The 26,517-nt window shown below is 41.9% G+C and overlaps 1 protein-coding gene across 1 annotated transcript; it reads right to left on the bottom strand.

Moving 5' to 3' along the window:
- Positions 1–643: 643 nt before the first annotated feature.
- SYAP1 (synapse associated protein 1) lies at positions 644–21,663 on the bottom strand. Its single transcript, XM_040336871.1, has 9 exons — positions 21,315–21,663; positions 15,221–15,339; positions 14,134–14,200; positions 11,053–11,126; positions 9,535–9,674; positions 9,074–9,219; positions 4,247–4,305; positions 3,798–3,942; positions 644–1,344 (listed from the first exon to the last, which is right to left on the bottom strand). The coding sequence occupies exons 1-9, from the start codon at positions 21,526–21,528 to the stop codon at positions 1,217–1,219; spliced, it is 1,092 nt and encodes a 363-aa protein (XP_040192805.1). The 5' UTR covers positions 21,529–21,663; the 3' UTR covers positions 644–1,216.
- Between the last annotated feature and the right edge of the window lie 4,854 nt (positions 21,664–26,517).

Raw genomic sequence — 26,517 nt, forward strand, 5'->3', positions numbered from 1 at the left:
AAACAGTTCATATGAATTCTACAACTTTACCATGCACTCGGCTGATCTTTTTCTGGATGCACAGTGCCGTTTTCTGGCCCTGTGATTAGTCATTTAAATTGAGGTTTGGGATTGTTTCAAACAAGGAGTAAAGATGAGCTATAGTTTTTTTACACATGACAAAAAAAAAAAAAAAAGTCAGCTAAATGTAAAAAGACTGTATGCAATATTATAGGTTTAAAATCTTTTTTTGTACATGCATGTCATAAATTTATATATAAAACTAAAAAAAGGGAGAAGGAGGTTCAGAATTTACATTGAACCCTATGGGAAAATTTGCCTCAGTTGGCAACCAATTTGGTTCGCGACCAGAGTCATTTCACAAATTAAGTTTGTGAACCGACGTATCACTGTATTCCAAGAACATATTTGGTGCTGGTTTGTACAATTGCTACAGGCATAGAGAAAGCAGGGTTGGGAATGGCTGTTCTTGTATTTGCCATTAAAACCTTGAACATTAGAATGTAACTAAAGTTACCCTGCCCTCATATTTTGGAGTCTTCTAATAGGGAAGCCAGCAAATGCTACAATTACTGCCAAGGTCAAGTGTTCAAAATCAAATGAATAACAAGTTGAAGAAAAAAAAGGAAGCACATTACTAATATTAAAATAATGTAAAACTTTACTGTCATAATTTAACCAATAAAGTGTGTAAGGCCAAACAATTTTACGCTGAAATGCTGTTAAATTAGAAAGAAAACCGCATAAGACAATTCATTACCATAAAGAAGTAAACATATGTTTGGCACCTGGGCAAGAGGTGCAAGAGCTTGAACTTTTAGATTTTGAGTGTCATTTATTTTTTCTTGAAATATATTATGAGGAAAAAAATGAAAATATTACATAATTTATAAACCCATATACCATACATACAGTTTAAATGTACTTTAGTTTGTTACATCATGAAATTATTCCTTATGAAAAAAATATTGTTACAGTATAAAACCATAACAGAGAGAGCATCTCATAGGTCCATGCACTTCCAAGTGACAGCAAGTTCATCAACCATTTTCCTTGAGCTCCTACATTTGGTGATGATCAGGGGAAAACCCCACAGATGACAAGGTCACTTGAGCAAGAAAAGGCCATTCTGCCTTTGTGCTGGAATGACTGTAGTAACGTTACACAAGAGAAGAGATTTGTTTTTTAGTCCAGGCTGTATTTGGAATGAGTGCAATTAATCCTCCTGGAGGAGTTCCTCTATCTCTTTGTCCCAGTTCTCATCCTTCATTTTGTCAGAGTTAGAGACTACTTCGTATTCTTGAACCACTTGTTGTAATTCCTGGATCCAGTCTTCTGACTCCTCTGAAATTCAGAAACCAATAAAAACAATTAAAATGATAAATGATTTGAAATAAAGCCTGCACAAGGTAGTTGTGAAATGAAGGATAATTATAACAAACAGAATGGCAGTCTACTTAACCAGGTCAGCAACTTTATCATATTTAGTCACATCCCAACAGACCAAACCAATACAGTATCACCTACTGGGGAAAAAAAAGTCATTGTACAGCCACCCTAGATGCTCAGTCTGATCTCTGCTAATCACCTGTGGAATAGGAATGACATCTACAATAAAGATAATAGCTAGTTGACATCTAAAATGGATGAGTTGCCATTTTTGAGAGACCTCTGTACTTACACAAAGCCAAAAAAACAAAAAACACTGCAATATGTATATATTGAGACACCTGGGCCCAGATTCACAAAGGACTTATGGCGGCGTATCTCCAGATATCTGCTGTAATTGAGACTAGATTCCCTTCTGCCCATGATAAAATCTCCTGGGCAATAGATTGAAGTATCAGACTCCTTGTACCTCCCTGTTTGTTGAGGTACGCAACCGTCATGATATCTTCGGATAGAATCTGGAGATTGCGACACCTGATTTCCGTCTGAAAAACCTGCATCCCTCAAGGACCATTCTCCCTGTGCCACTGTGTTGCTGAGGTGGGCTCCCCATCCCCAGAAACTATATCCAAGAGGATCCGTAGTCTTGGCCCTCTCCAGGCAGAGAACAGCAGCACACCAACTTCCCCAGCGGAGATGCTGCTTCTGGCAGAGGAGAAAGGTCAGTGAAACACCCCCAAAAAATGGCCTTTAGAGCCCCAGGGGAACAGGTTACCCTCCATCCGGAGGAAACACTAATTCTAAAAAGGGGCCTGGAGGATCGCCCTTTTATCTGGTGGGGGTAACGTGTTTCCTGTCCTGGAAGACGCTTAGAGAAAGTACAGTCATAGCTCTTTGGCTGTACTTATCTTGTGGTTCATGTGACCAATTTTCAGTAGACTAAAGACCACTACCTGCTGGTGTCACAGAGCCAGTCCATGCTCGGGCAAGATTGCGACACTAGGGTCGGGATCCACCCACATCAGGCATCCACATCAGGCACCCACATCAGCACCCAAATTAGCCTCTCAGCGTGCCGCTGAGAAACTGAGCCGGCTGCTCCCGCGAAGAAGAAGAAAGAGAAGAGAGAAGAACTCTACCCAAAAGCATATTTCCCCATTCTAAAAGAAACAGTGTACAATGCCTCATTTGGTTTTACTTCTGCTTGGGAGTATTAGGGGAAGTTACCCCACACTCAGCATTATTTTTACATGCATTTAAACATGCAATTAAAGTGTTGTAAAACCTAAAAACAAAAATGTAATATATTGCAGCTTACAAGTCCTTCAATGTGGCAGCTGCATTAAATTCGTTTTTTTTAGGCAAGTACAGAATAATGCCTATTGAGATCCTACCAGAACCCAGGCCACTAAACTGAAAGTACAAACAATGTTATTAGCGCTTATCAGTTCTCTTTCCTGAACTATAAATCACCTTCCCTTGTGTTAAAGAGACCATCCTGGTGTGACAATACTGCTCCTGCAAAGATACAGTACAGTAACTGAGCGTTGTAACTCTAGGACCAGAAGTGTGTTATTGGAATGATCACCAGTTTAAAAAAAAAGTAAAAAAAAAAAAAAAGGAAGGCCTGAAAAAAGAAAAACAAATGCAGCCACTACATCAGGAGGGTGTGCTTAGCTAAGAAAACCTCTCCTCCCCTCCTGAAGACTCCTGGGATGTAGGACATCATTGGCCTGGGCCTGGAAACCAGGAAGTAACTGAAGAAATTTACAAAAAAAAACTGTTCAAGACAAGTAAATATGATAGATTTCCCTATCTTTATACTAATGCTAGTGACAGAAGGATTAAAAATAGTCAATTGCTATTTGGGAGAGTGAAGTTCTGCTTTAAAGTGGACCTAACATACAGTACAGACCAAAAGTTTGGACACACCTTCTCATTCAAAGAGTTTTCTTTGAATGAACACATGTGAAATTATACATAACAAAAAAGTGTGAAACAACTGAAAATATATTTCATATTCTAGGTTTGTCAAAGTAGCCACCTCCTCCTTGCCCTGCCCCCCCCCCCCGGGCTATTGACAAAGTGCAGCATGCGTCACGCATTGCACAGTAGGGAACCAGCTGTGAAGCTGCAAGGCCCAGATGGTGTCAGCAGCACCTGAGAGATGATTGAAAAAGTCTATTTTAAAATTATTTGACCTGTCTTCAAGCAGGTTGCCGATGTTGTACAATAAAAGCAAACATGCCTTGCAGGGGCAAAGGCATAGAGGTATTTAAAAAAATAAAAATAAATGTAACCAATTTAGGGCAGAATGAAATCTGCAAAACGAACACATTGCAAAGTGTAAAAAAAAAGAAGACATATTCCTATCTAATGGCAAAACAAGAACACATTCAGTTGATCACCTTCTGGTGTGTCAAGCTCATCCTTTTTGTCCAGCACAAGCTGTTCCATTTCTTTCCGTAGGTCTTCTTGGTTTATGTCACAGGAATCAAATGCTTCACTCACAAATTCAGATACTTCTGGGCTGGTAGAAATCTCCTCTTCTTCCTGGGAAAGAGAAATTTATGACAGATCTTTGGAAACGCCATGAAAATTGTGTATTTGTACAGTAACAAAATAAGTACAAGCCGAGGATAAAGCCGATAAAACCACCATTAGCGATTACTAGATTATACAATAAATGCTCAAACCATTTTTACAAAAAGATTAGCAAAAAAGTAAAAATAATGATGATTGCAATAGAAAATGACAGCTTCGGTTTTCTAACCACTAGCTAACACATTGCAGCCTGAGCGAATCATTTTGAATGATGGTATTTTATAGTGATTACGTGAAGTAGAAAATGTGTTACCTCCTGAGTTTTCATTTGATTTTTAATGGCAACAGGTGGAGTCTTTGGTCTGACAGTTTCTAAACAAGAGCAGAAAGATAATCACTTTACAGTATTTAACAGTAAGAAACAGGAGAATATTTGGAAACAGACCCTTAAAAAGCTTAAGTTGTTTTCCCCCTCTAATTCCCCTATGCACCAATATAGCATTCATGTACTTTTTTTGCAAAAATATCAAAGCTTTCCAAAAAATTTACAATCACTTACCTTACTGTCCTCCATCCATGTTTCCAAACGTATCTATTGCTTCTGTCTTACTTCCTTACAGACTTTTAGGGTCATGACAAAGGAAGGAGTTGACCAGCTATACAACTATACAAACTGATTGTACAATCCTTTAGATCTGCCATCAATTATGTAGTGCAAGGGCCTGTCTGATTGGATACAGAGCGATTGGCTAGATAGACATTTCCTCCAATTATATAAATACTCAAATGAAAATGTATAGTGTGTGGCCACCTTTATACACCCAAAATTACTAGTTGCGCTTTCAGTGCCATTAATTGTTAATGGCACACCAAACACAGAAGCAAACACATTTTGCCATGTGAAAAAAACAAGGGTCAAAAAACACGCAACCCACAAAATATCATCCCATTAACCATTGCACGACCCATTTAAAATCAACAGGCTGCCCTATGCACGTCACAGTAAAAATGAGCCACAAAACGTTCACTCCCACTATACTAAATGTGAATGGGGCCTGAAAGTGAAATTGGTACAATAACACAACAATGATGAGCCTCTGTTCACATCTATGCGTTTCCTCGCATTTCAGAAATGCACTGCACCAAAAATTGCAGTAAAAACGCACCAAATTCCACTCTAAAAATAGTTCTGAAGCTCCTTTGGGGCGATTGCTGCGTGTAGGGCAGCCCATTCACATGGATGGGCTGCCCTATGTGCGATGAATGAAAATGCTCCAAAACACCCCCCCCTCAAAAAAATTAAAGACACATGTGGGATTGAGAGTTCCCGCTTTGCAGAGTTGTGAACGGGGCCTGAAAGCCGAGTGTTTCTGTACACTCCCTCCTATGTACTTCTGTAAAGATGGCCATACACTATGCAATCGGATTGTAGATTGTGTATTTAGTGAGAAGGGTGATCACTGATTGATTGCATTTCAATTTAAAAAATGTGCAGCTGGGAATGGGAGGGTGAAAGGTGAGGTCAGCTGGTCAACTCCTTCATGTGTGATAATCTCTAGTCTGTAAGGACACAAGACAGAAGCAATAGATACACTTGGAAACATGGATTGAGGGCAGTAAGGTAAGGGTCTGTAAATTTAACGGAAAGCCTCGATATTAACGATTAACGCAGTTAACGAGCGTTTCACAATATGAGCACTGTATTTTAAAAAATCCTGACTCGGTTTGCGAGTGTTGTCTCGCAAAACTAGCAGGATTCAAGTCAAAGCGGTGTGCAATACCGCGTTTGGCCTGAGGTGGGGGGGGGGGCACCAGAGCCGATTCGGTAATGCTCGGAGATACTCCATTCCCGAGCCTGAGGTTTCCTCTGCCCTTTGAGTGTTTACAAGGCTCTCCAGCGCCCCCACCTCTGGCTGAATGCAGTATTGAAGTCATTGAAGCCATTGAAGTCAATGTAGAACAAAATTATTTTTGTTTCCATTGACTTCAATGGTGAAACTTGCTTTGATATGGAGGAAGAAGGTAAACTTATCCTTTAAATTTAGTTTTGACACTCAATGGGTGTTATTTACTAAAGGCAAATCCACTTTGCACTATAAATGCAAACTACAAGTGCAAAGTGCACTTGAAATTGCACTGAAAGTGCACTTGGCAGTGCAGTCGCTGAAAATCTGAGGGGTAGATCTGATGATTTTATCATCCAATCATGTGCAACCACTGCTCTACAGATACTTTCTGTCACAGGAAACTTCAGAAGTCCTGCCAGTCTTTAATTGTCCATGGTCAAGAGGTTTTATAGCTATGGTGTACAACTGGTGTATGCAGGTTGCTCACTTTCCAGTGTTTCTTAACCACTTCCAGACCGCTGTACGACTATATACGGCCTAACTTTAAAGATACATATCTCGGTAACGGCAGCAGCTGCTGCCACAACCGAGGTATGTATCTTTACTGTCAGCGGTTCTGGTAACGATAACGGCGGTCTCCGCGGCGGATGCGCCGCGAGATCGCCGTTATCGGTGGCGGGAGAGGGCCCCCCCCTCCCGCCGCTCTCCCGCGCCCTCCGCCGCTTACCGGAGCCGTCGGTAGCGGCGGAGGAGATCGCGACCGTTCGGGAGCTGAGCGGGGACGAGACTGAAGGAAAAATCTCCTTCGCCCGTCCCCATAGCTCGGCTGGGCGGAAGTGACGTCAAAACGTCAGTCCCGCCCAGCCTCTTAAAGAAACATTTTTTTTTTTTTGTCATTTGAAAAAATGACATTTTCCAATTTTTTTTTTTTTTTTCTCATTTTAGTCTAAATATAAGATCTGAGGTCTTTTTGACCCCAGATCTCATATTTAAGAGGACCTGTCATGCTTTTTTCTATTACAAGGGATGTTTACATTCCTTGTAATAGGAATAAAAGTGATCATTTTTTTTTTATTTTTTTTCCCAGTGTAAAAAATAATAAAATAAATAAAAATAAATAAGAAAAAAAAAAAAATGTTTTTTAAAGCGCCCCGTCCCGACGAGCTCGTGCGCAGAAGCGAACGCATACGTGAGTAGCGCCCGCATATGAAAACTGTGTTCAAACGACACAAGTGAGGTATCGCCGCGATCGTTAGAGCGAGAGCAATAATTATAGCCCTAGGCCTACTCTGTAACTCAAAAAATGCAACCTATAGAATTTTTTAAACGTCGCCTATCGAGATTTTTAAGGGTAAAAGTTTGACGCCATGCCACGAGCGGGCGCAATTTGTAAGCGTGGCATGTTGGGTACCATTTTACTCGGCGTAACATTATCTTTCACAATATATAAAAAAATTGGGCCAAATTTATTGCTGTCTTATTTTTTAATTCAAAAAAGAGATTTTTTTCCAAAAAAAGTGCGCTTGTAGGACCGCTGCGCAAATATGGTGTGACAAAAAGTATTGCAATGATCGCCATTTTATTCTCTAGGGTATTAGAAAAAAAAATATATATAATGTTTGTGGGTTTTAAGTAACTTTCTAGCAAAAAAAAATGTTTTAGTCTTGTAAACGCCAAATCTGAAAAACACCCAAAGTAGAGAAGTGGTTAATTTGTTACTATAATAAACTGGCAAGTAGGATTTTCCCACCTTATCATAATAGATTAGCAATTTCCTATACGATTGCCAGACACTGCTTGAAATAATGGTTACATAACTGGATACCGGATACCTTTAGCCATACTATTCTGGAAGGGAAAACCAGTATGCATGATTACACACACAGTAGGGGAAATTTACTAAAACTGGTGCACACAGAATATGCGTGTGCTGCTGCTGGGAAGAGTTTCTGCATAGTAATCAGCTTCTAACTTCAGCTTATTGACAAAGCTTAATTGAACAAGGCCGGGTTCACACTGTTATGGCACGACAGACGTACGACTGTGGATCCGACTTCAATAAACGGGACCAGACTTTGATCCTGACAAATACCAGGCCCTTTGAGTCTGGTATGAACCCCATGCCCCTCGCAAAAAAAAAAAAAAAGTGGGGGTCCCCCCCAAATCTATACCAGACCCTTAACCGAGCCTGCAGCTCGGCAGGTCAGGAAAAAAGGGGGGGGGGGGACCATACCAGGCCACACACCCTCAACATGGAGGGGTGGGTGCTTTGGGGCATCCCAAAGCACCTTGTCCCAATGCTTATATAGCCATGGGGCAATGCCATCTAGTGAATTAATTTAGAGACTCCGCCCCTTGTGACGTCACTGCTCAGAACATGATGGGGCGGCGAGGTCACAATGGGACGGGCTCTCCGGATGGTGTCACAGAATGGCCATGCCCCATGGCTATACGAGTAATGAGACATACTGCAGCTAACATTTACAGCGGGAGCAGATCTGAGGAAGACGACAGCAGAGAGAGAAGAACCGGCAGCGGAAAAAGACATCAGCGCAGGGAGAAGAACCAGAGGAAGAAGACAACACGGGAGGGAGAGGAGACACTGGAGCTGCTTTAATAAAGGACTTTTTTTGGGTAGGGGTACAATATACCCCATACTCATTCATGGTGGGGCTTCCAGATTTCAATAAGCCCCCCTTCCGCAGACCCCGACAACCACCGCCCAGGGTTGTCAGGAAGAAGCTCTTGTTCCCATGAGCATAGGGATAAAGTGCTTTGGGGTGGGGGGCGCAAAGCCCCCTGCCATGTGGCCTGGTAGGGTGGGCGCTCGGCAGGCTGCGTGCTCGGCTAAGGGAATGGAATTGGGGGGGGGGGGGGGGACACCCTACACCTTTAAAAAAAAAAAAAAAAAAATGGTGTGGGGTTGCCCTGCAAGCTCCTCAGGGCACAAGTTGCATGCCAATGTCAGATCAGTTAAGATGATGATCCGACTTTGATGATTTTTAATGGGCTGAAAACAGTCGGACCGAAGTAGTGCAGAAACCTTTTTTCAAAGTCGGACCAGTGAAGACGGCTCTCATAGAGAACAATTGATTTATACACTTAATGCTACATGTGCTCCTAAAGTCGGAGGGTATGTCGTACCAGTGTGAACCCGACCTAAAACTTGGAAGTCGATTGGTTACTATGCACAGCTGCACCAGATTCTGTGTACACCAGTTTCAGTAAATCAAACCCATTGATGTGCGTTACAAAACATATAATTCTAGTTACAAAAGCCATATTTCTAGTACCTTCCAAACCACCATCATCTGGCTTGCCATTTTTCTTGTCAGATTTGCCTGTGGATTGCTGGGCTGCTAATGCAGTTAGTTGTGCAGATTGTTTTATTAGCGATACCCTGTAGAAATAGTTCCTCCAAAAAACGTCTTCTTTCACTCTTGGAAAAAAAAAAAAAAAAAAAGAAGGAAGGATTACCACAGACTGATAATGCGTTTGACTTTTAGGGGTCTATGTATTTGAAGTTTGTCACATGGATGTTGCACACAAGCACAACTAATTTTCATCATATGCTTTGTAATACGATTCTCATCTCCTATGATCACCAGCTACATCTAGGGGTCTTATTGAAGTCTTTCCAAAAAATACTGCAATGTACATAAAGCCAGTAATAAACAGCAATGGGAATCCCAGTAAAATAGAAAACGGATTAGGTTTTTGTTATGAGAAATGACAACAAAGTCAGATCACTTACAGCTTGGGTACAAGATCAAATCTCATACGATTAAGCAGCTCATCTTCCTGGAGCATTACTAGAGCAACAGGGTACATCTGCTCAAAGTCAAAATTAAAATGGACACCGGCAGGAGGATCTCTGAGGAAGTTTCTTCGATCCTATGATAACAAAAACATTGCAACATGAGCAGATTACAGAAATCATTAATACAGCCAAGATGACAGAAATGCAACTGCTGTTTGCACATTTCACATATTCTGACTTTGGAACACAATGTTCACATTAACAAGACTTCCTAAACGTCCAGTTGAAAGAATTACTCTATACCTGGGATATGCAATTAGCGGACCTCCAGCTGTTGCAAAACTACAAGTTCCATCATGCCTCTGCCTCTGGGTGTCATGCTTGTGGCTGTCAGAGTCTTGCTATGCCTCATGGGACTTGTAGTTCAGCAACAGCTGGAGGTCCGCTAATTGCATATCCCTGCTCTATACCATGCTGCATTGGTGCAGGTACACTGTGCAACTTATTTGGAATTATCTTGAGTGTTGCAGACATGTGCCAGTGGAAAGTTCCAACCTAATCCCACAAGACTATTCCACATAAATCTTAAAGTGGTTGAAGGTTTTTTTTTACCTCCAGGCATTCTATGCATGAGGGTAAAAAACCTTCTCTGTGCAGCCACTCTCAGCCTAAATAATTACCTGAGCCCCATCACGATCATGCAATGTGCACGAGAGCCTAGGCCCTTTTGGGGAATCTCCCTCCCCGTTGGCTGAGACAGCAGCAGGAGTTATTGGCACTCGCTGCTGCCAATCACAGCCAGTGAGGTAATGAGGAGAGAGGGAGCGGGGCCAAGCAGCAGCTCTGTGTATGAACGAACACGCAGAGCGGCAGCGCATGAGTGAGCATGCTTAAGTGCTGAAGGGACTCAGGAGGAGGGAGGGGCCAGGAGCGCCAATGGGGGAAACAAGAAAAGGAGGATCTGGGCTGCTTTGAGAAAATCCACTGCACAGAGCAGGCAAGTACAGTATAACATGTTTGTTGTTTTTTTTATATGACCATTCCTAAAATAGAATTCCAGCATTTAGTACAGTGCCCCCAAATATTAAACCCACATTTAATAGAGCGAAACATGTAGAGCAATTCCGGCACAGGTTTTTTTGCTCTTTGTTGAGCATATTATGTCCTTTGGGATGGCTATTTGTGTTTAAATTTCAATGTTCGATTCTGTCAAATTAAAAAATTCGTTTTTTACTATGTTTATATGACTTATTTAATTTGACACCTCTAAAGTCCCAGGGTTGGTTGTCCTTTCCCCATTTTTCCTCTATAAACCCACATTTAGTGTAGTGTCCTTGAAAACAGAACCAACATTCAGTACAGTGTCCTTGAATTTTTAATCCATGTTCAGTATAGTATCCTTTAATACCGAACCTGCATTCCCTCCAAAAAGGCACTAACTGCTTGTCAGGAGCCGATAAAGGAAACCGAGATCAGATACGAGAACACTACACAGATGAAAGAAGTTCTTACTGCGGAAAGGGCCAGAATCTGCTGCTGAATGGTTTCCTCTTCGCTGTACCCAACCCAAGGAGGAACTGCTGCATCTAATAAGACAAAACAAACAAATATTTGGTTTACGCTTCTAGTACTAGTGCAAAATAGACTAGAGAGTTTCAGATGGTCAGCAATGAAGAAAGCCAGACAGTACAGCTGCAGTGCCCATAGACATAAGATGGCAACTGTTTCCATTATTAGTCCCTAGCATGACCTCTACACAACTGTTCTTAGGTGAAACAATTGATCAGGCAGACCTGTTCCAAACGCAGTTGTTGCCACCAGGACAAGTGGTGCAAGCAACATCTGCCTGCATCTTTCTTCTGCCTCCACTCTTCATTGAATTAGCAGAAAATGTTTTAGCCAAGCTGAACATTCATATTTAGGAAAGCGTTGAACAATGGGTCTGTCTTTGGTAGTGAGGATCACACATGTTCTGCCAACTGACCTCTGAAAATGTATACCCAGGCTAATAGAGAATTAGGCTTCATTTCCATGGACGTTTTTGGACGTTTTTACAGCCACTTTTCTGAGCGTTTTTTGCAGCTTAAAAAACTGCTCTCCATGTTAGTCTACGGCTTCATGCCCACCATGACGTTTTTGAGCGGTAGATGGCTGAGCCGTTTCTAAGCTGCAAAAAAACCCCAGGACCAGTGCGTTCTGAAGCTCCAGCGTTAGAGCTGTAAAAACGCCAGAAGTTAAAAAACGCTAAAAAACTTGCAACAACGCTACCGCTGCGTTTTTGAGCTCCAGCTCAAAAGAAAAAAAATAATAAAAAAAATAAAAATAAAAAAAAATAAACCATGGACAGGCGTTTTTAACCTGTAAAAAAGACTAAAAAAAGTGGCTGTAAAAACGTCCATGGAAATGAAGCCTTAAAATGTTAGAACACAATGCAGTTGCACACAATAATCATTTTATTTATCTACTTTGTTTATTAACTAAAAGGGCAACAAAGTTACAGAAACCCTGAAAGAATTTGGTGGAAAATATGAACACTTTCTATCGGGACTGCTTTTGTCAGGGCTCTTGTTTACAATCTAGGTTTATGCGAGTGTATCATTAGATCTATTCAAATCTGCAAAATCAAATCGCAGCTTTCAATATTTGTTAATAGTAGGTTGGCTTTGTTTTTTTCCCCAGTAGCTTTGACCATATTAGCAATCTAATGCTGATTAAAAAAATGAAAACGCCTGTACTGCCTTTGTATGGCCAGTCTGAACTGGGGATTAATAGGAATAATGGATCCAATGGTGCACAAAATTCTGCAGATGACGTACTGTGGCTTTCTTCACATACACTCCCCATGTACTCCCTTTGTCTTTATGGTAAACTTTGACGCAAGTCAGCTAAAAAATGTAAAATGCTAAACAAATCATTAATAACCAAAATATAGCTGTATCATCATTGCATTATAATAAATACCAGCTGTATCTGTTCCTTGAAAAGGGTAAATTGCAATAATGGCATTAACACTACAAATCAGGCAGTTTAAACAAACAATGTAAAAGAAAACACAGAAGAGTCAACAAGATTCACGATGACATGCTGTACTGATAAAACTAGCTGCTGCACAATACACAATTTAGAGCCACCTGCAGAAGAATAATGGTAATTACATTTGATAAGTTTACTGTAAACCAATATCCATACAGGGTGGGCACCATAGTCCCTAAAAATTTCGAATGTGTAACAATTTCCTTAAAGGAGGTGTAAAGGAAAAAAAAGAATTTTGCCTAAAATTTATGTCTGCAAGGTAGACAGACAGAATAGTGTAATGTTTCTGTTAAAAAACGAGTAAATACCTATTGAATTCCTTCATCTATATCACCTCCGGCATTCTAGTTTCTGTTCTCTCATTCACTTCCTGGTTTGCAGCGCTCTTTCATGTAAGAACTACATTTCCCAGTATGCATTGCGGCACGCCCAGTAATTCACAACTCCTTGAGGTCTCTGACACGTAGAGAGCGTCCTGCCGCACAGATGTAGTTCCCAGGAGGGGGTGAGCACGTCACTGACCACCGCAGTAAAGCCTCCCATCACGGTGGTCAGTAAAATCAGACAAGCAGGAAGTGAACAGAACAGCTATGAGAATTGGTTGCGGCTTAAACCGCATCCAATTTGCATAACATTAAAAAAAAACATTGATTTCAATGAGGCTGGTTCACATATGTGCGATGCATTCGCACTGCGCATTGCCGAAAAAACGTGTGCGTTTTCTAGGCATTGCGGTGCGGCTCAGGTGCAAATTCAGGCCCATTATCTTCTATGGGTAAGCATCTGATTCGCACATGTGTTCATTTCTCTTCAGGATTAGTCTCGTTCAGCTCAATACACTTCCCCCCTCCCCCTCTCCCAGGTCTCCAAATTCGCATCTAAAATGGAGCTGACCTGCTGAACAGTTGTCTTATCTCTCTGCAGAGATAAGAGAGCCAAAATTTGCACCGCACTAGTTTGAATCCGGCCTTAATCCACAATGACTACCGGTAAGTTCAGCAACACATGAAAAAAAAAAAAAAAAAACGAGACAGTGCCTCCTATAGTGCAGTATCTGAGGGGTTATAAATGATGCCACTCCACCCCAGCTAGCATTGAACTCACATTTAATAAAATACATTATTCTCCTCTGGGTGATCTAAGTACATTGCAGGGACTTTACTAAACGCTGTTGTAGATTTCTCCCTTTTGTTCATTTTTAAGAAATAGCTGTCTGTGTCCATGTGTAGAGTGAATCTGTATGGGAGTGGTTTTATAATTCTCAATCAACTACTGCATTTGCAGGGCTCTAATGAGTAAAGTGGCAAGGTCTGCATCCCTTTAGCCCCCATTCACACCGGTTTATTGAAAAGGAAAGATAATTTTTAATAACTTTCAATTACAGTATGACTTGAGTCGCAATTGTATACGTCTTTTTTTTTCCTCCACAAAAGCAGAGTTACCCTTTAAGCTAAACAAATATTATTGAATATATATTATAATATGAACATAAACATAAAATTTAGGGTAACTTTTGGCTGCAAGCATGGAATGTAGTCCAGGACAAGCCACATAACATACCTGTCTTTTTTACATTCTTCTCATGTACAAACTTTTCCTGTTCCTTCTGAAAATCCCCAATAATCGTCTGAAAAAAAAAAAAAAAGGAAGGATTTCATAGTTTGCACGTGTTAAACAATTCTCATTCTCTATTCATAGAATACAACAAAAACTCTTCCAAAAATACTCGCTTTTGTAATGAAGACATTGTTTTTTTTTTACTAAAGGCAAATCCACTTTGCACTAAAAGTGCACCTGGAAGTGCAGTCGCTGTAGATCCGAGGGGGACATGCCAAATTTTTTTTTTTTTTTATTGTACATGATTGGATGATAAAAATCAGCAGAGCTTCCCCTCAGATATACAAAGACTGCATTTGTAGTGCACAGTGGACTTGCCTTTAGTAAATTAACCCCCTATGTCTGCAACATCCAACACATGGATAGGACATTGTGAAAGAAAATTGTATATTATATGAACACCCTCCTAATTCACCAATTTATTCACAAGGTGGTTGGACATTAGATAATGGTCTCTCTATCCAGTGGATTTCAGAAGTGAGTGACTATACCATTAGTCTGCACATCTTTAAATGCGAGCAGACTCCTCACTAACATCTGACCAGTTATGGGAAAAAGATGACTGGCTGGGATGAATTTTCCACCGATCAATATTTTTTTCCTGAGAAAAGGGCAGCCTCAGAGGTTCAAATGCATGCACAGTGGTGTAATATAAGGGCCTGGATTCTGAACTACAGAGGTGTAGAGGAGTTTCAGGAGCAGTCCGGGAAACACTGCTTGCAGCCAGCACAGTACCATGGGATATGTAGTCCTTAGAAATAGAATACAAAAAGATTTGAGAAACTGCAAAGCATGCAGGGAATCCAGGAAGTTGTGGAAAGAGATGGCCAACAGACAGACGGCACTCACAACATTAAAGTTGGCTTATACTGGATCGTCAAAAATAACTATTGTTTGCTGATATAAAATTAAAGCATCCAATTTATAGGACATATAGTTCAGGAAGCTGACCACCACCTTATGTATATACCCAGCCTTAATGAAGCTTCCTTTTAGCTATACACTATACTTTATAAAAAAAACACAACACCTTCTCAATGATGCCATCAATTTTTCCATCTTCGACTGACTTCTTAATGTTGTGGGCAGTTTCAGCAACGGATTCAGATAACTTTTTTGTGGCAACTGAAGCAAAATTCAGGAGATAACCTAAAAGGAATATTGTAAAAGTTAAAAATATAAACAGGATAGTACCTAAAATTACATGTAAAATGGTATGATTTACAAAACATCTTGTCAATTTGTTATCCATTTTCCCGCTCTGTTTACGATTATAGTATAAGGAAAGGAAAAAAAAATAACCACTGGGATAAAGCTACACTACAGTATGAAAAAAAAATGTAGACGGGTCCTGTGACAAAGACAAGTTATATCAATGCCTGAATATGTGGAAGGTGATAAATCTTTTTATGCTTCGTTAGAGCAACTCAATGCTGGCTAATGTTCTACAAAAAATAATAATAATAATATTAATTGGGATGGAATTAAAAAATATATATATATTATTATAATATATATATATATATATATATATATATATATATATATATATATATATATATATATATATATATATATATATATATATATATATATATATATTAGGGGTGCAACGGATCAAAAAACTCACTGTTCGGATCGTTCCTCGGATCAGGAGTCACGGATCGGATCATTTTTCGGATCGGCAAAAAAAAAAATCTCCCCCACTGTAATATCCACATGTCCCCCCCCCCCACCAACTATAGTACCCCCTCAGTGCAGACACCCCCCCTCCTCTCAGTACAGTGACCCCACCTCTCCTCACAGTGATCCCCCCCTCTGTACAGTGACCCCCCCCCTCCGTACAGTGATCCCCCCCTCCGTACAGTACCCCCCCCTCCTCAGCAGTGATCCCCCCTCAGTACCGTGACCCCCTCCTCAGTACAGTGACCCCCCTCAGTACAGTGACCCCCCCTCCTCAGTACAGTGACCCCCCCTCCTCAGTACAGTGACCCCCCCCGTACAGTAACCCCCCCGTACAGTAACCCCCCCGTACAGTAACCCCCCCCCGCAGTACAATGACCCCCCCTCAGCTAGTACCGACAGACCGATCCGAAGGGGGTGACCAGTTCGGATCACGGATCAACTGTGATCCGTTGCACCCCTAATATATATATATATATATATATATATATATATACACACACACACATACACACACACACACATTTAGCATGTGTACACATGGGCTTAAGAATGAGGCAGGTGCTGCACAGGCTTGATGACCACAAAGGGTGCCCTGGAACCCTAGGTTTATTGAGCCAAATCAAGTATTTATATTAAACCTATAACAATGGAGGACTGGAGCAATGTTTAGTTTTGATGCGATCGCTATTGTTCTTCATAATGTGCTCTCCCACAAGTGGTAATGCAAGGAGTCAGCACAGCGTACAAAAACACAAGTGCCACCTGACAAAGTAATCAAAGGGCTTCGGCAATTAGGTTTTGCTAGGGGAATATGCTAGGATAGAATACTGGAAGTTGCAGGGAATGGATGTTGACTTGTGTTTGCAGGTACATAATACACGTTTCATTCTCGCCTTACTTTACTAATTAGAAGTGAAGTGCCGAAAACAAAGCATGTGCTTAAGGTTTCAGACCACGGATATGAACATGCTCATTAGTGTAGGTCAGAGACCTGCTAGATGACTTCAGGCTAGCCACTTGTGCAGGTATAGCTATGTAAATCATTAAACATATGTGCCCATACTGTTTAATAATTAATAGTCAGTAATACACTGTTTCACCCCGCCCTGCACATGCTCAGTTGCTCTCCATTTTTAGGCACTGTTAAATTGGTAGATACCGACCTGCTGACAGGCTTAAAGTGGAAGACCAGGCTTTGCTGGCACTTTTTGTTTACAAGTTTAAATCAGCATGTTTTGCTAGAAAATTACTTATAACCCCCAAACATTATACCTTTTAGCAGAGACCCTAGAAAAATAAAAAGGCGAGTGTTTCAATTTTTTATGTCACACGATATTTGCGCAGCAGTTTTGCATTCGCGATTTTTTTTGGAAAAAAATACACACTACAAAAAAAAATAAAAAAAAACACCACACAATAGCTACACCAATTTTTTTTTGTATAAATGTAAAAGATGATATATCAAGTAAATGGATACCCAACATGTCACGCTTTAAAACTGCACATGCTTGTGGAATGGCGACAAACTACGGCACTTAAAAATCTCTATAGGCAACACTTTAAATGCTTTTACAGATTACCTGCTTAGAGTTACTGAGGAGGTTTAGCACTAAAATTATTGCTCTCGCTCATTTGCTGCGATACCTCACGTGTGGACTGAATACCGTTTACATATGCGAGCGCGACGTACGTATGCATTCGCTGCTGCGCGCGAGCATGGAGAGATGGGGGCACTTTCAATTATTTTTCTTTTTATCACTATACTTTTTATTTGTGCACTGTCCGTTTAAATATTTTTTATTAGGGATGCACCGATATATCGGTGGCCGATACATATCGGCCGAAAACCGCATTTTTGGGTCCCTGCCGAAACACATTAAAATTGCCGATAATGAACTTCGTGGGCGGGACCATTTCGTTTACAAGGGGGCACAGTTCTAATACATACATAGCCTGACAGACACACAAGCTGGCCGCCAGACATGTACAGACATTCCTCCTAGCTCCATTTCCTGTTTTTTGGACTCCCCCCTATGGGGGAGTCTTTTGGTCTAGTCCAGCGGCGTGAGCGGCGTGACGTCACGGCCGGAGGTGAGGGAGGACTCGGAGCGCTGGGCAGGCCAGGAGCTGTGTCGGAGCCTGTGACACAGACTCAGACTAATCACACTGCCTGCCTAGGAGGAACCTAGTAGCAGCGTAACCTGATAAAATAGTAAGCACTAGCAGCACAGAACTTGTATGAAATGAAGATTTAACTTTGTTTGTGTTAAATGGCTGGATTCGGGGGGGGGGGGGGGGGAGTGGTAAACTAACTGAGACTGACCAGCACTTTCCTAATGAAAAAATGGCAGATAAAAAAAAGAATTATCTGCTATTTTTTCACAGTGGCACAGTGAGGCTGCAATTAATGTTTTTTTTTTGGTAGTCAGAGAAGGCAAGCATGGCTCAATAACACACAAACGTTTTTTAAAAAAAACGTTTGTGTGTTATTGAGCCATGCTTGCCTTCTCTGACTACCAAAAAAAAAACATTAATTGCAGCCTCACTGTGCCATCATACGTCGCCACTGTGCCATCATACGTCGCCACTGTGCCCATCAAACGCAGCCACTGTGCCAACAGACGTCGCCACTGTGCCCATCAAACGCAGCCACTGTGCCCATCAAACGCAGCCATTGTGCCATCACACGTCGCCACTGTGCCCATCATACGTCGCCACTGTGCCCATCAAACGCAGCCACTGTGCCCATCAAACGCAGCCACTGTGCCAACACACGTCGCCACTGTGCCCATCAAACAAAGCCACTGTGCCAACAGACACCGCCACTGTGCCCATCAAACGCAGCCACTGTGCCCATCAAACGCAGCCACTGTGCCCATCAAACGCAGCCACTGTGCCCATCAAACGCAGCCATTGTGCCATCACACGTCGCCACTGTGCCCATCAAACGCAGCCACTGTGCCCATCAAACGCAGCCACTGTGCCCATCGAACGCAGCCATTGTGCCAACACACGTCGCCACTGTGCCCATCAAACGCAGCCACTGTAACCAATTATATACTATTTGTGTCTAATTTTTTAATAAAAGTTTGGATTTTATTATATTGAATTGGAGCTTTTCAATTCTGGTTATTTTAAATCAATGAAGCTAATTAAAATGTCTCATGTAATGCATACAATTATTGGAAAAAAAATTTAAATAGGGGGAAAAAAGAAAAGTAATTTTCGGTTTCGGACTGAATTTTTTTTTCATTTCGGTTCTGAAATTTCCATTTCGGTGCATCCCTATTTTTTATTATTATTCTCCATTTTATTCCTATTACAAGTAATGTAAACATTGCTTGTAATAGAAAATAAGGATGACAGGTCCTCTTTATTGAGAGATCTAGGCTCAAAAAAGACCAAAAATCTCTCCTTTACCTTTAAAAGTATAGGACCAGAAGTGATGTAATGACATCACTCTGGTCCTCCAAGGCCATAGAGTTGATCAAAGAGACATCCCCTCCCACTGCTTCAGAAACCGGCCCAGTGGCTCACGAGCCCCTCAGACTGGTTTTATGAGAAAGCCGGCCATCTACAGAAAAAAACTTTTCAGCCATATGTACGTATTGCGGTCAGCAAGTGGTTAAGCCTATAAGGCTCTTCCTATACATTACAGCCAATGAAGGTGCTTCTGTTTGATCTGCAACTGCCATGGTGCTGCACATGTGATCAGTTATGACACCAGCAGCTAAAAATAGTGTAGCTGCTGACAGACAAACATACATCGGCACCCCAGCCGATTTTCAGATCAGCTCTCAGGTGCTGCGGTCACCATTCGTCTTAAGAGAAACTGGCAGTGAAGTCTTTCAGCTTAACAGCAGCTCCCTGCTGCGCATGCAAGAAGCGCTCTGCACTTTCTAATTGGCCTGGCGGCGGAAGTAGGGGGAGGGGGGCTGTACCTGCCGCCCCTCCCCCCACAAGGTGACAAATGTGGCACTGGAGGGGGAAGCAGATCGGTGGAACTCTGCTTTAATTATTTGACACATTGGTTGAGGACACAAGCAAATGTCACAGTTCGCAAATCCCACATTTTTTAAACTGTTACATTGATGGGTTTAGCTTTGTTTTACGATTTACTGCTGTTCAGGGGCTCTGGGGAAAATGGCAGCCTCCAGCATGAAGAAACAGGAGCAGAGCTGGAGGCAATTTACAGAAAATACTGATTTTGGTAGCAGAATTATTAATGTGGAATGTACGTTCCTTGCAAAAAAAAAAAGTTATAATAAGTTGTTATGGGTTAAACATTTTTTGCTGGTATTCAGCTTTAACTCTGCACAAATACATTTCTCCAGCAGTGATATTAAATGAAGAAACAAGCCTATCCTTTCCTTTGTTCCTGCCAATTCTTAATATGGCGTATATCAGCACTGCACACTCCCAGATCATCTATGGAATCTGTCACTAACGGATTTGAGTGCCAGAGATGATGTCACTACTGTATACAGATGACATCATTCGTGGCCACCCAATGGCTGAAGAGAGATGACGCGAGACTTGGAAATAGTAATACAGAATACATCGCCCATCATGACAAGAGAAGAAGACTCCGAGCCCCTCTGGGGTTTATACTGAGTCTGTGTAAATATCGGCAAATGTGAGTGCCTTTATGTTTCCCCCTCCCCTTACCTTTCTGTGTAAATATCTGCCAACACATTCAGATACAGTAAAAACTTGGTTTGAGAGTAACTTGGTTTGAGAGCGTTTTGCAAGACAAGCAAAATGTTTTAATAAATTGTGCCTTGATATACAAGCGATGTTTTGATATAAGAGTAGCGTCATGTCACAACTGAGTATAAAAGAGAAGAGAGGGGCCTCTAAGTGTAACAATTTGGTTACATTTAATGAAGGTACAACATTTAGCAACTTATTGCTACACTGAGGTGCCTCTCTTCTTTTATACCCTGTAAAAACAATGCTTTGATATACAAGTGCTTTGGATTACAAGCATGTTTCTGGAACAAATTATGCTCTCAATCCAAGGTTTTACTGTAATGTCATAACTTTTTCACTGAAGAGAGATGACATCACAGCATAGAGGTCTGCGCAGAACCCCTTTGCCGTGTCCTTTTCCAGGAATGTGTGCAATAAGAATACTGACCGTTACATATACTGAGTCCCCTACTAGAGAGATACTCTCTCTTCTGGTGACCGATGACAGAAAAATCTAGCATTTTGAGTTTCACCAAAACAAAAACAGAGGGGAATCCTTCCACTGGGGGGGGGGCACCCCTGACTTTGGAGAGATCTCTCACTTCCTGTTGTGTCTATAGAGGACAGGAAGTGAAGGGAACTCTCCACACAGTGTTATCCTTCCCCTAGAGCTGTCACATGTCAGGATGACAGCTGGGTTGTGTCTCCAGGGCATATGTTAGGGTCGCCTCCCTGAGAACACTCACTGCCGAAGCCTTTGGCTTGTTTGACGAGAACATCCTCGGGTTCGTCATGTGGGGTCGCCTCTTCTTCCTCAGGCTGTACACAGACCCTCTTGTCTTCTCCTCTCTGTTCGGTCACCACTTCCTGCTCGGCGGCTCTCTGCTGTTCTTTCTCCTCTGCAGACTCTATGTCCGGCTCAGGGTCCAGGCCCAGCCAGCTGCCCAGCCCTCGTAGCATGTCGGTTGCACGGCCCGAGCCCCCAGTACACGTTACAGCACCGCTCAGCGACAATGACGACGGTCGTGTTTATCTTCCTGTCCGGAGCATCAAAACTTCCTCATCTATGAGCGTTACGTCAACAGCACCTATGCCAACCAATGGTGCAAGCTGTGTAAGTCACGTGACTGGCTAAGCCTACCAGAGGCCAGCCCCCTCTGCCCAATGACTCCGAGGGGATCAGGCACATCCGTTTCCTCCCCCCAGCTGTGCGGGGTAGGTGTCACGTGAGACATCTGTGTACAGCTGAGTTCCCACCACTGGACTATTGTGTTTACCATGTCAGGCTGACCCTCTGCCTTCTGTACCGGGAGCTACTGAGCCACAAGCACACTAGGACATCATGGTTATTTACTAAACCCGGAGAGTGCAAAAGCTGGTGCAGCATTATCACAGCCTAATTTAACAAACTGAAGTTACAAGCAGATTGGCTACCATGCACAACTGCACCAGATTTTGCACTCTCCAGTTTTAGTAAATCCCCCTCATTTGTCTCAAAATTTCCTTGTTTGTGGTCAGCCATATCGGGTATTAACCACAGGAAGATTTTACCCCCCTCATGATCAGGCCATTTTTTGCTATTCTGCACTGCGCTACTTTAACTGGCAATTCCGCAGTCATCCCAATAATTAAAAAAAATCCCAATAAGTGTTTATTGATTGGTTCCAGTGTAAGTTATAGCACCTACAATCTATGCTATTTATGCTGGAATTTTCTTTTATTTATAATACTAACAGTGGTGATCAGCAACTTATAATGGGACTGTGATATTGCAATCTGACACTAACTGATGCCTGGGCTAACTTACTGCCGGTGGCATTACTACAGTGATCAGTGCTAATAATATGCACTGTCACTGTACTAATGACACTGGCTGGGAGGGGGGGTTACCATCTAGTGCGATCAAGGGTTCAAATATATGCCTAGCTATGTGTACAGTGTGCTGCTTTTACTAACTGATCTCAAAACTGACAGATCCTCCCTTTGTACAGAGCCCTGTGTTGTTTACCCATACACCACCCTCAGGATTCTTGCTACAGGACCCAGCTACCTTCATACTAGAGCTGCACGATTCTGGTCAAAATGAGAATCGCGATTCTTTTGCTTAGACTAAAGATCACGATTCTCAAAAATTGATTGCCAGAACCCCCCCTAAATAAATAAAACTGTGATTTATTTGAAAATACAAATATATAAAAAACAGACCAGTGATATGTCTATAATGTTAAAGACCATATAACTCCTTTGAAAAAATAATAATCAAACTTTGATTCTGCTTTTTTCATAGGAGTTATATGGTCTTTAACAATATAGACATATCACTGGTCTGTTTTTTATACATCAGAAGCAGTACCGCCGGCAACCACTGGGTGGCGCATGGATACACACTAGAGTTGTATTGAACTGTGAGAGAAGCCCAGGCTGCTGACGTCTGTTCCGATATCGGCGGCATTTGCGTTCCACGCTGGTTATGTGGAATGGCGGTGACACATAATAATCGCAGGTCATCCCGCGGGGAGATCGCAGGCGGGGAGAATCGAGATCACGATTCTCTCCACGATTAATCGTGCAGCTCTACTTCATACCCATAAATATTACCATATTTCTGGAGTATAACAGTGCCCTGCCATGAGGCTGGTTCACTCAGGGGTCACACTCAAGCGGCCCCTCAGTCAGGTCTAAGTGGGCCGAGACCTTTTTTGTTTTTATATGGGCCGCCTGCGTGCAGTTCAGTGTTAGTACAAAAAGAAGAAAGAAAAAAGGGGGGGGGGGGGACACCCATATAAATGGAACCTTAGAGAGAATTTCACTCCCTTCCAGCCTTGCCCACAATAGTTCTAGCCTTCTATATTCCACTAAAGCATTTTTATTTCTGTGTGAGAGTTCCCCTCACTTCCTGTCTGGGCAGACATTGCCAGTGAGGAGGAAATGAGGGCAAAGCTCTCTATATGAGCTCTTGATTACAATACAAGTCTATTTCGCTCTCTAGCAATTCGGAGTGAATTTTTTTTTCTTACTTTGTGTTAAAATATATCAACTTAAAATTCCAAGAGAGAAGAGACACCCCCAAAATGACCCCTTTTTTGGAAAGCAGACACCCAGAGTTGTTATATTGTAACTGTACTGTCTTGCCCTCATGTTGTAAAGCGCTGCACAAACTGTTGGCACTATATAAATCCTGAACAGTAATAATAATAAAAAAAATATTTTATAGAGCGCCTTTAACGGTAGCTTCTTTAGGCCGGGTTCACACCATTGAGAATGGCTCTCTATGGAGCTGGTTCCCATATCTCCGATGCGGCTCCAGTGCGAATTTGCACAGGAGCCCTGTGCGTCTTTTGGTCCGTTTTAGGTCTGAATTCAGCCCAAAATTCAGGCTGAAATCGGACCTGAAATGGTGAACCAGGACACACAGGACCCCAGCTGGGAGCCGCATCGGGATTCTGTGTGAACAGGGCCTGACAAAGAAAACACAAGAAATACACAGGATAAAACAAAGAAAAAAAGGACAATTAAGTGAAAGCTTGTCTAAAGAAAAAATATTTTAGATTTGATTTGAATGAGTTTAGAGAAGATGACTCTCTGCGGTTCTTCGGAAGAAAATTCCCAAGTTTTGAAGCATAGCAGGAGAAGACTGTCTCCCATCGAGTGTAGGCGAGTATGGGGGACACACAGAAGACCAGAATTTAAAAAGCAGGTTACGAGGTGGGGGGGACTTACATTAAAAAGTTTAGATAAATAATAGGGTGCCAAGTCGTGAAGAGCCTTATAGGCGAGCAAGAGCCAGAGAGGTGTGCTGATGATATCACAACCTCTGACTCAGCCAAAGGAAGCTTTGTATTCATTGCTAGAATACATTGCTTTCTCTGCACGGCTGAGCGACTCTACTGCGTTTCAGGTATGAGACAGGAAGGTCTCGGCACTATATGTAGCCTCAGTTATATACAGTTTATACCGCACATCCAGCAGCCTCACAGGTTAGTAAGGGACATAGCTTGTTTGGGCCAGCTTGGCCCAAACAATGTAAAGTGTATCAAAAGATGGAGTTCAGCTTTAAAGTCTATGCGAACCCTGACAGGTAGCCAGTGCAAGGACTGCTATTCTGCCAAAGATTTCTAGTGCCAAGTGTGAATGGAGCCTCAGGCAGGAATAGAGTCCTGGTCTGGCAGTAGTAATATTTAGGTGTAATCAGGGCTTTTTTTTCAGGGGGAATTTGGTGGAACTCAGTACCACCACCTCTGGTTTAGACCCTTGGGGGGCCTGCTCACCACAATCGCTTGTAAACATAGGAGTCTGGTTTCTGTGTTTACAAGTGACAGCTCGGCATTCTGTATGTAATGCAATCCTTGTATTTAATGCCTCTTTAAGACCCTCCTACTGTTCATGAAATTTGACTGACCACACCCACTAGTTGATGTAATTTGGAGGGTGTGTGTAAATAGAGGGGTTTTGGGGGGTCGTGGTTGGGTTCCAGCACCTATTGTTTGAGAAAAAAAAAGCCCTGGGTGTAATCCAGACAGCAGCGATCACAGGCAAGAGTAGAATTTTGCCAGTCACTGTAAAATACTAACTGCAGTTGTTGGCTAGACACAGCCAGCCTGAGTCCTGGGTTGGCGTTTCTGTGAAGCTTTGACCACACACAAACAAGTAATAGGCCAGATTTGATGCAGTCATCATAGCACAAAATGTAGCTTCAGCCAGAGGTGGTGTTTAGCTGCCTCTGAAAACAAGCTATCTGTGCTTTTTTGTTATTTGAATGTAACCTTATAGGAGGTGGAAATGAGGAGGAGCATGCTTTGCTCTCTTTCTTGTATCTTATGGTACCTAATCACCAACAAAAACTTCACCCTTTTTCAGGAACACAGCACATACCCTTTCATGCTATGGGCCCCTGCATTGCAATTGTGTTGCCTTACTGCTTTGGGTGCCATTTAAAATGAGAAGTATTCCTGATACAAATACTTGTAACATGCATGCCTGGTGTGGTGCACATTACTACGACACATCAGTATGATGTGGCCCCAATGTCTCCCTCTAGCTGTGACAGGTCCAGTCTCCAGCCACAACTCCATCCACCAAGTCCTGCAACAGTCCTCTTTGACCATTGTATGGCCACTGACGATATAACTCCTGCACATGCATATAGAAATTGTATTATACCTGGCTCTATTCTGGGCATGCAAAAAAACACAAGTGAAATGAAGGCCCTTTTTTTTTTTTTTTTTTTTTAGAAAATCATGCAAACTCTATTTTTTTTTTTTTACAGGTCTTTCATTCCGCTTTAAGTAAAATCATGGTTTTCACTTTTTATGGTCATCATTTGTTCCATCTCCTTGCTGCTGATCATCTCCAAGCCATTTGTATAAATGCATGTACTTCAGACATGGCTGCATGGCATTTCAAAAGCCTCATACTCATAATCTGACTTCCATCAGAAAAATCCGTGAACTGGTTCTGCATACACACGGCAAAACTTTTTCAGCCAACATTCACAAACCTAAGTTGTTTTTCAGCTCTTTAGCACCACCCTTTGGGCAACTTCTGCTAATGTCTGATGTTTAGCACTGGTTCGGAGCATGTGTGTTTGTACTTTGGATTTAGTCAGACGGATTTATGTACACACGATTGGATAATCCGACGGAACACATTTGTTGTCGGAAATTCCAACAACAATTGTCAGAATATTCGATTGTGTGTATGGGCCTTTAGAGAGATAGTTTCTTTATGGTGACAATACTAAATCATGTCTGCAAAACGTGTGTTGAAATGATCACGTGTAGGCTCAATGGGATACAGAACTGGGAGACAGCAAAAGGGCTTGGTTAGCCTTTAACAGAAGTGCCTAAATGAGGACCTTCATGGCAGGACCACCAACTAGCATTTTAATGAATGCTTTAGATTTAAAAATATTGAAAACTTTTTTGAAACCGTTAATGCTTATAAGACACT

This window comes from Rana temporaria, chromosome 2, assembly GCF_905171775.1.
Source record: "Rana temporaria chromosome 2, aRanTem1.1, whole genome shotgun sequence".
In the NCBI taxonomy this organism is placed as follows: Eukaryota; Metazoa; Chordata; class Amphibia; order Anura; family Ranidae; genus Rana; species Rana temporaria.

Bases quoted from the DNA above. Each gene is read 5' to 3' on its own strand.
- SYAP1 (XM_040336871.1), bottom strand. From the start codon at position 21,528: ATGCTACGAGGGCTGGGCAGCTGGCTGGGCCTGGACCCTGAGCCGGAC. The intron at 11,127-14,133 runs GTATGTTATGTG...TTGTCTTATTAG, and splicing joins GAAGAATGTAAAAAAGACAG to ATGCAGCAGTTCCTCCTTGG. The intron at 3,943-4,246 runs GTAACACATTTT...TCTCTTTCCCAG, and splicing joins ATCAAATGAAAACTCAGGAG to GAAGAAGAGGAGATTTCTAC.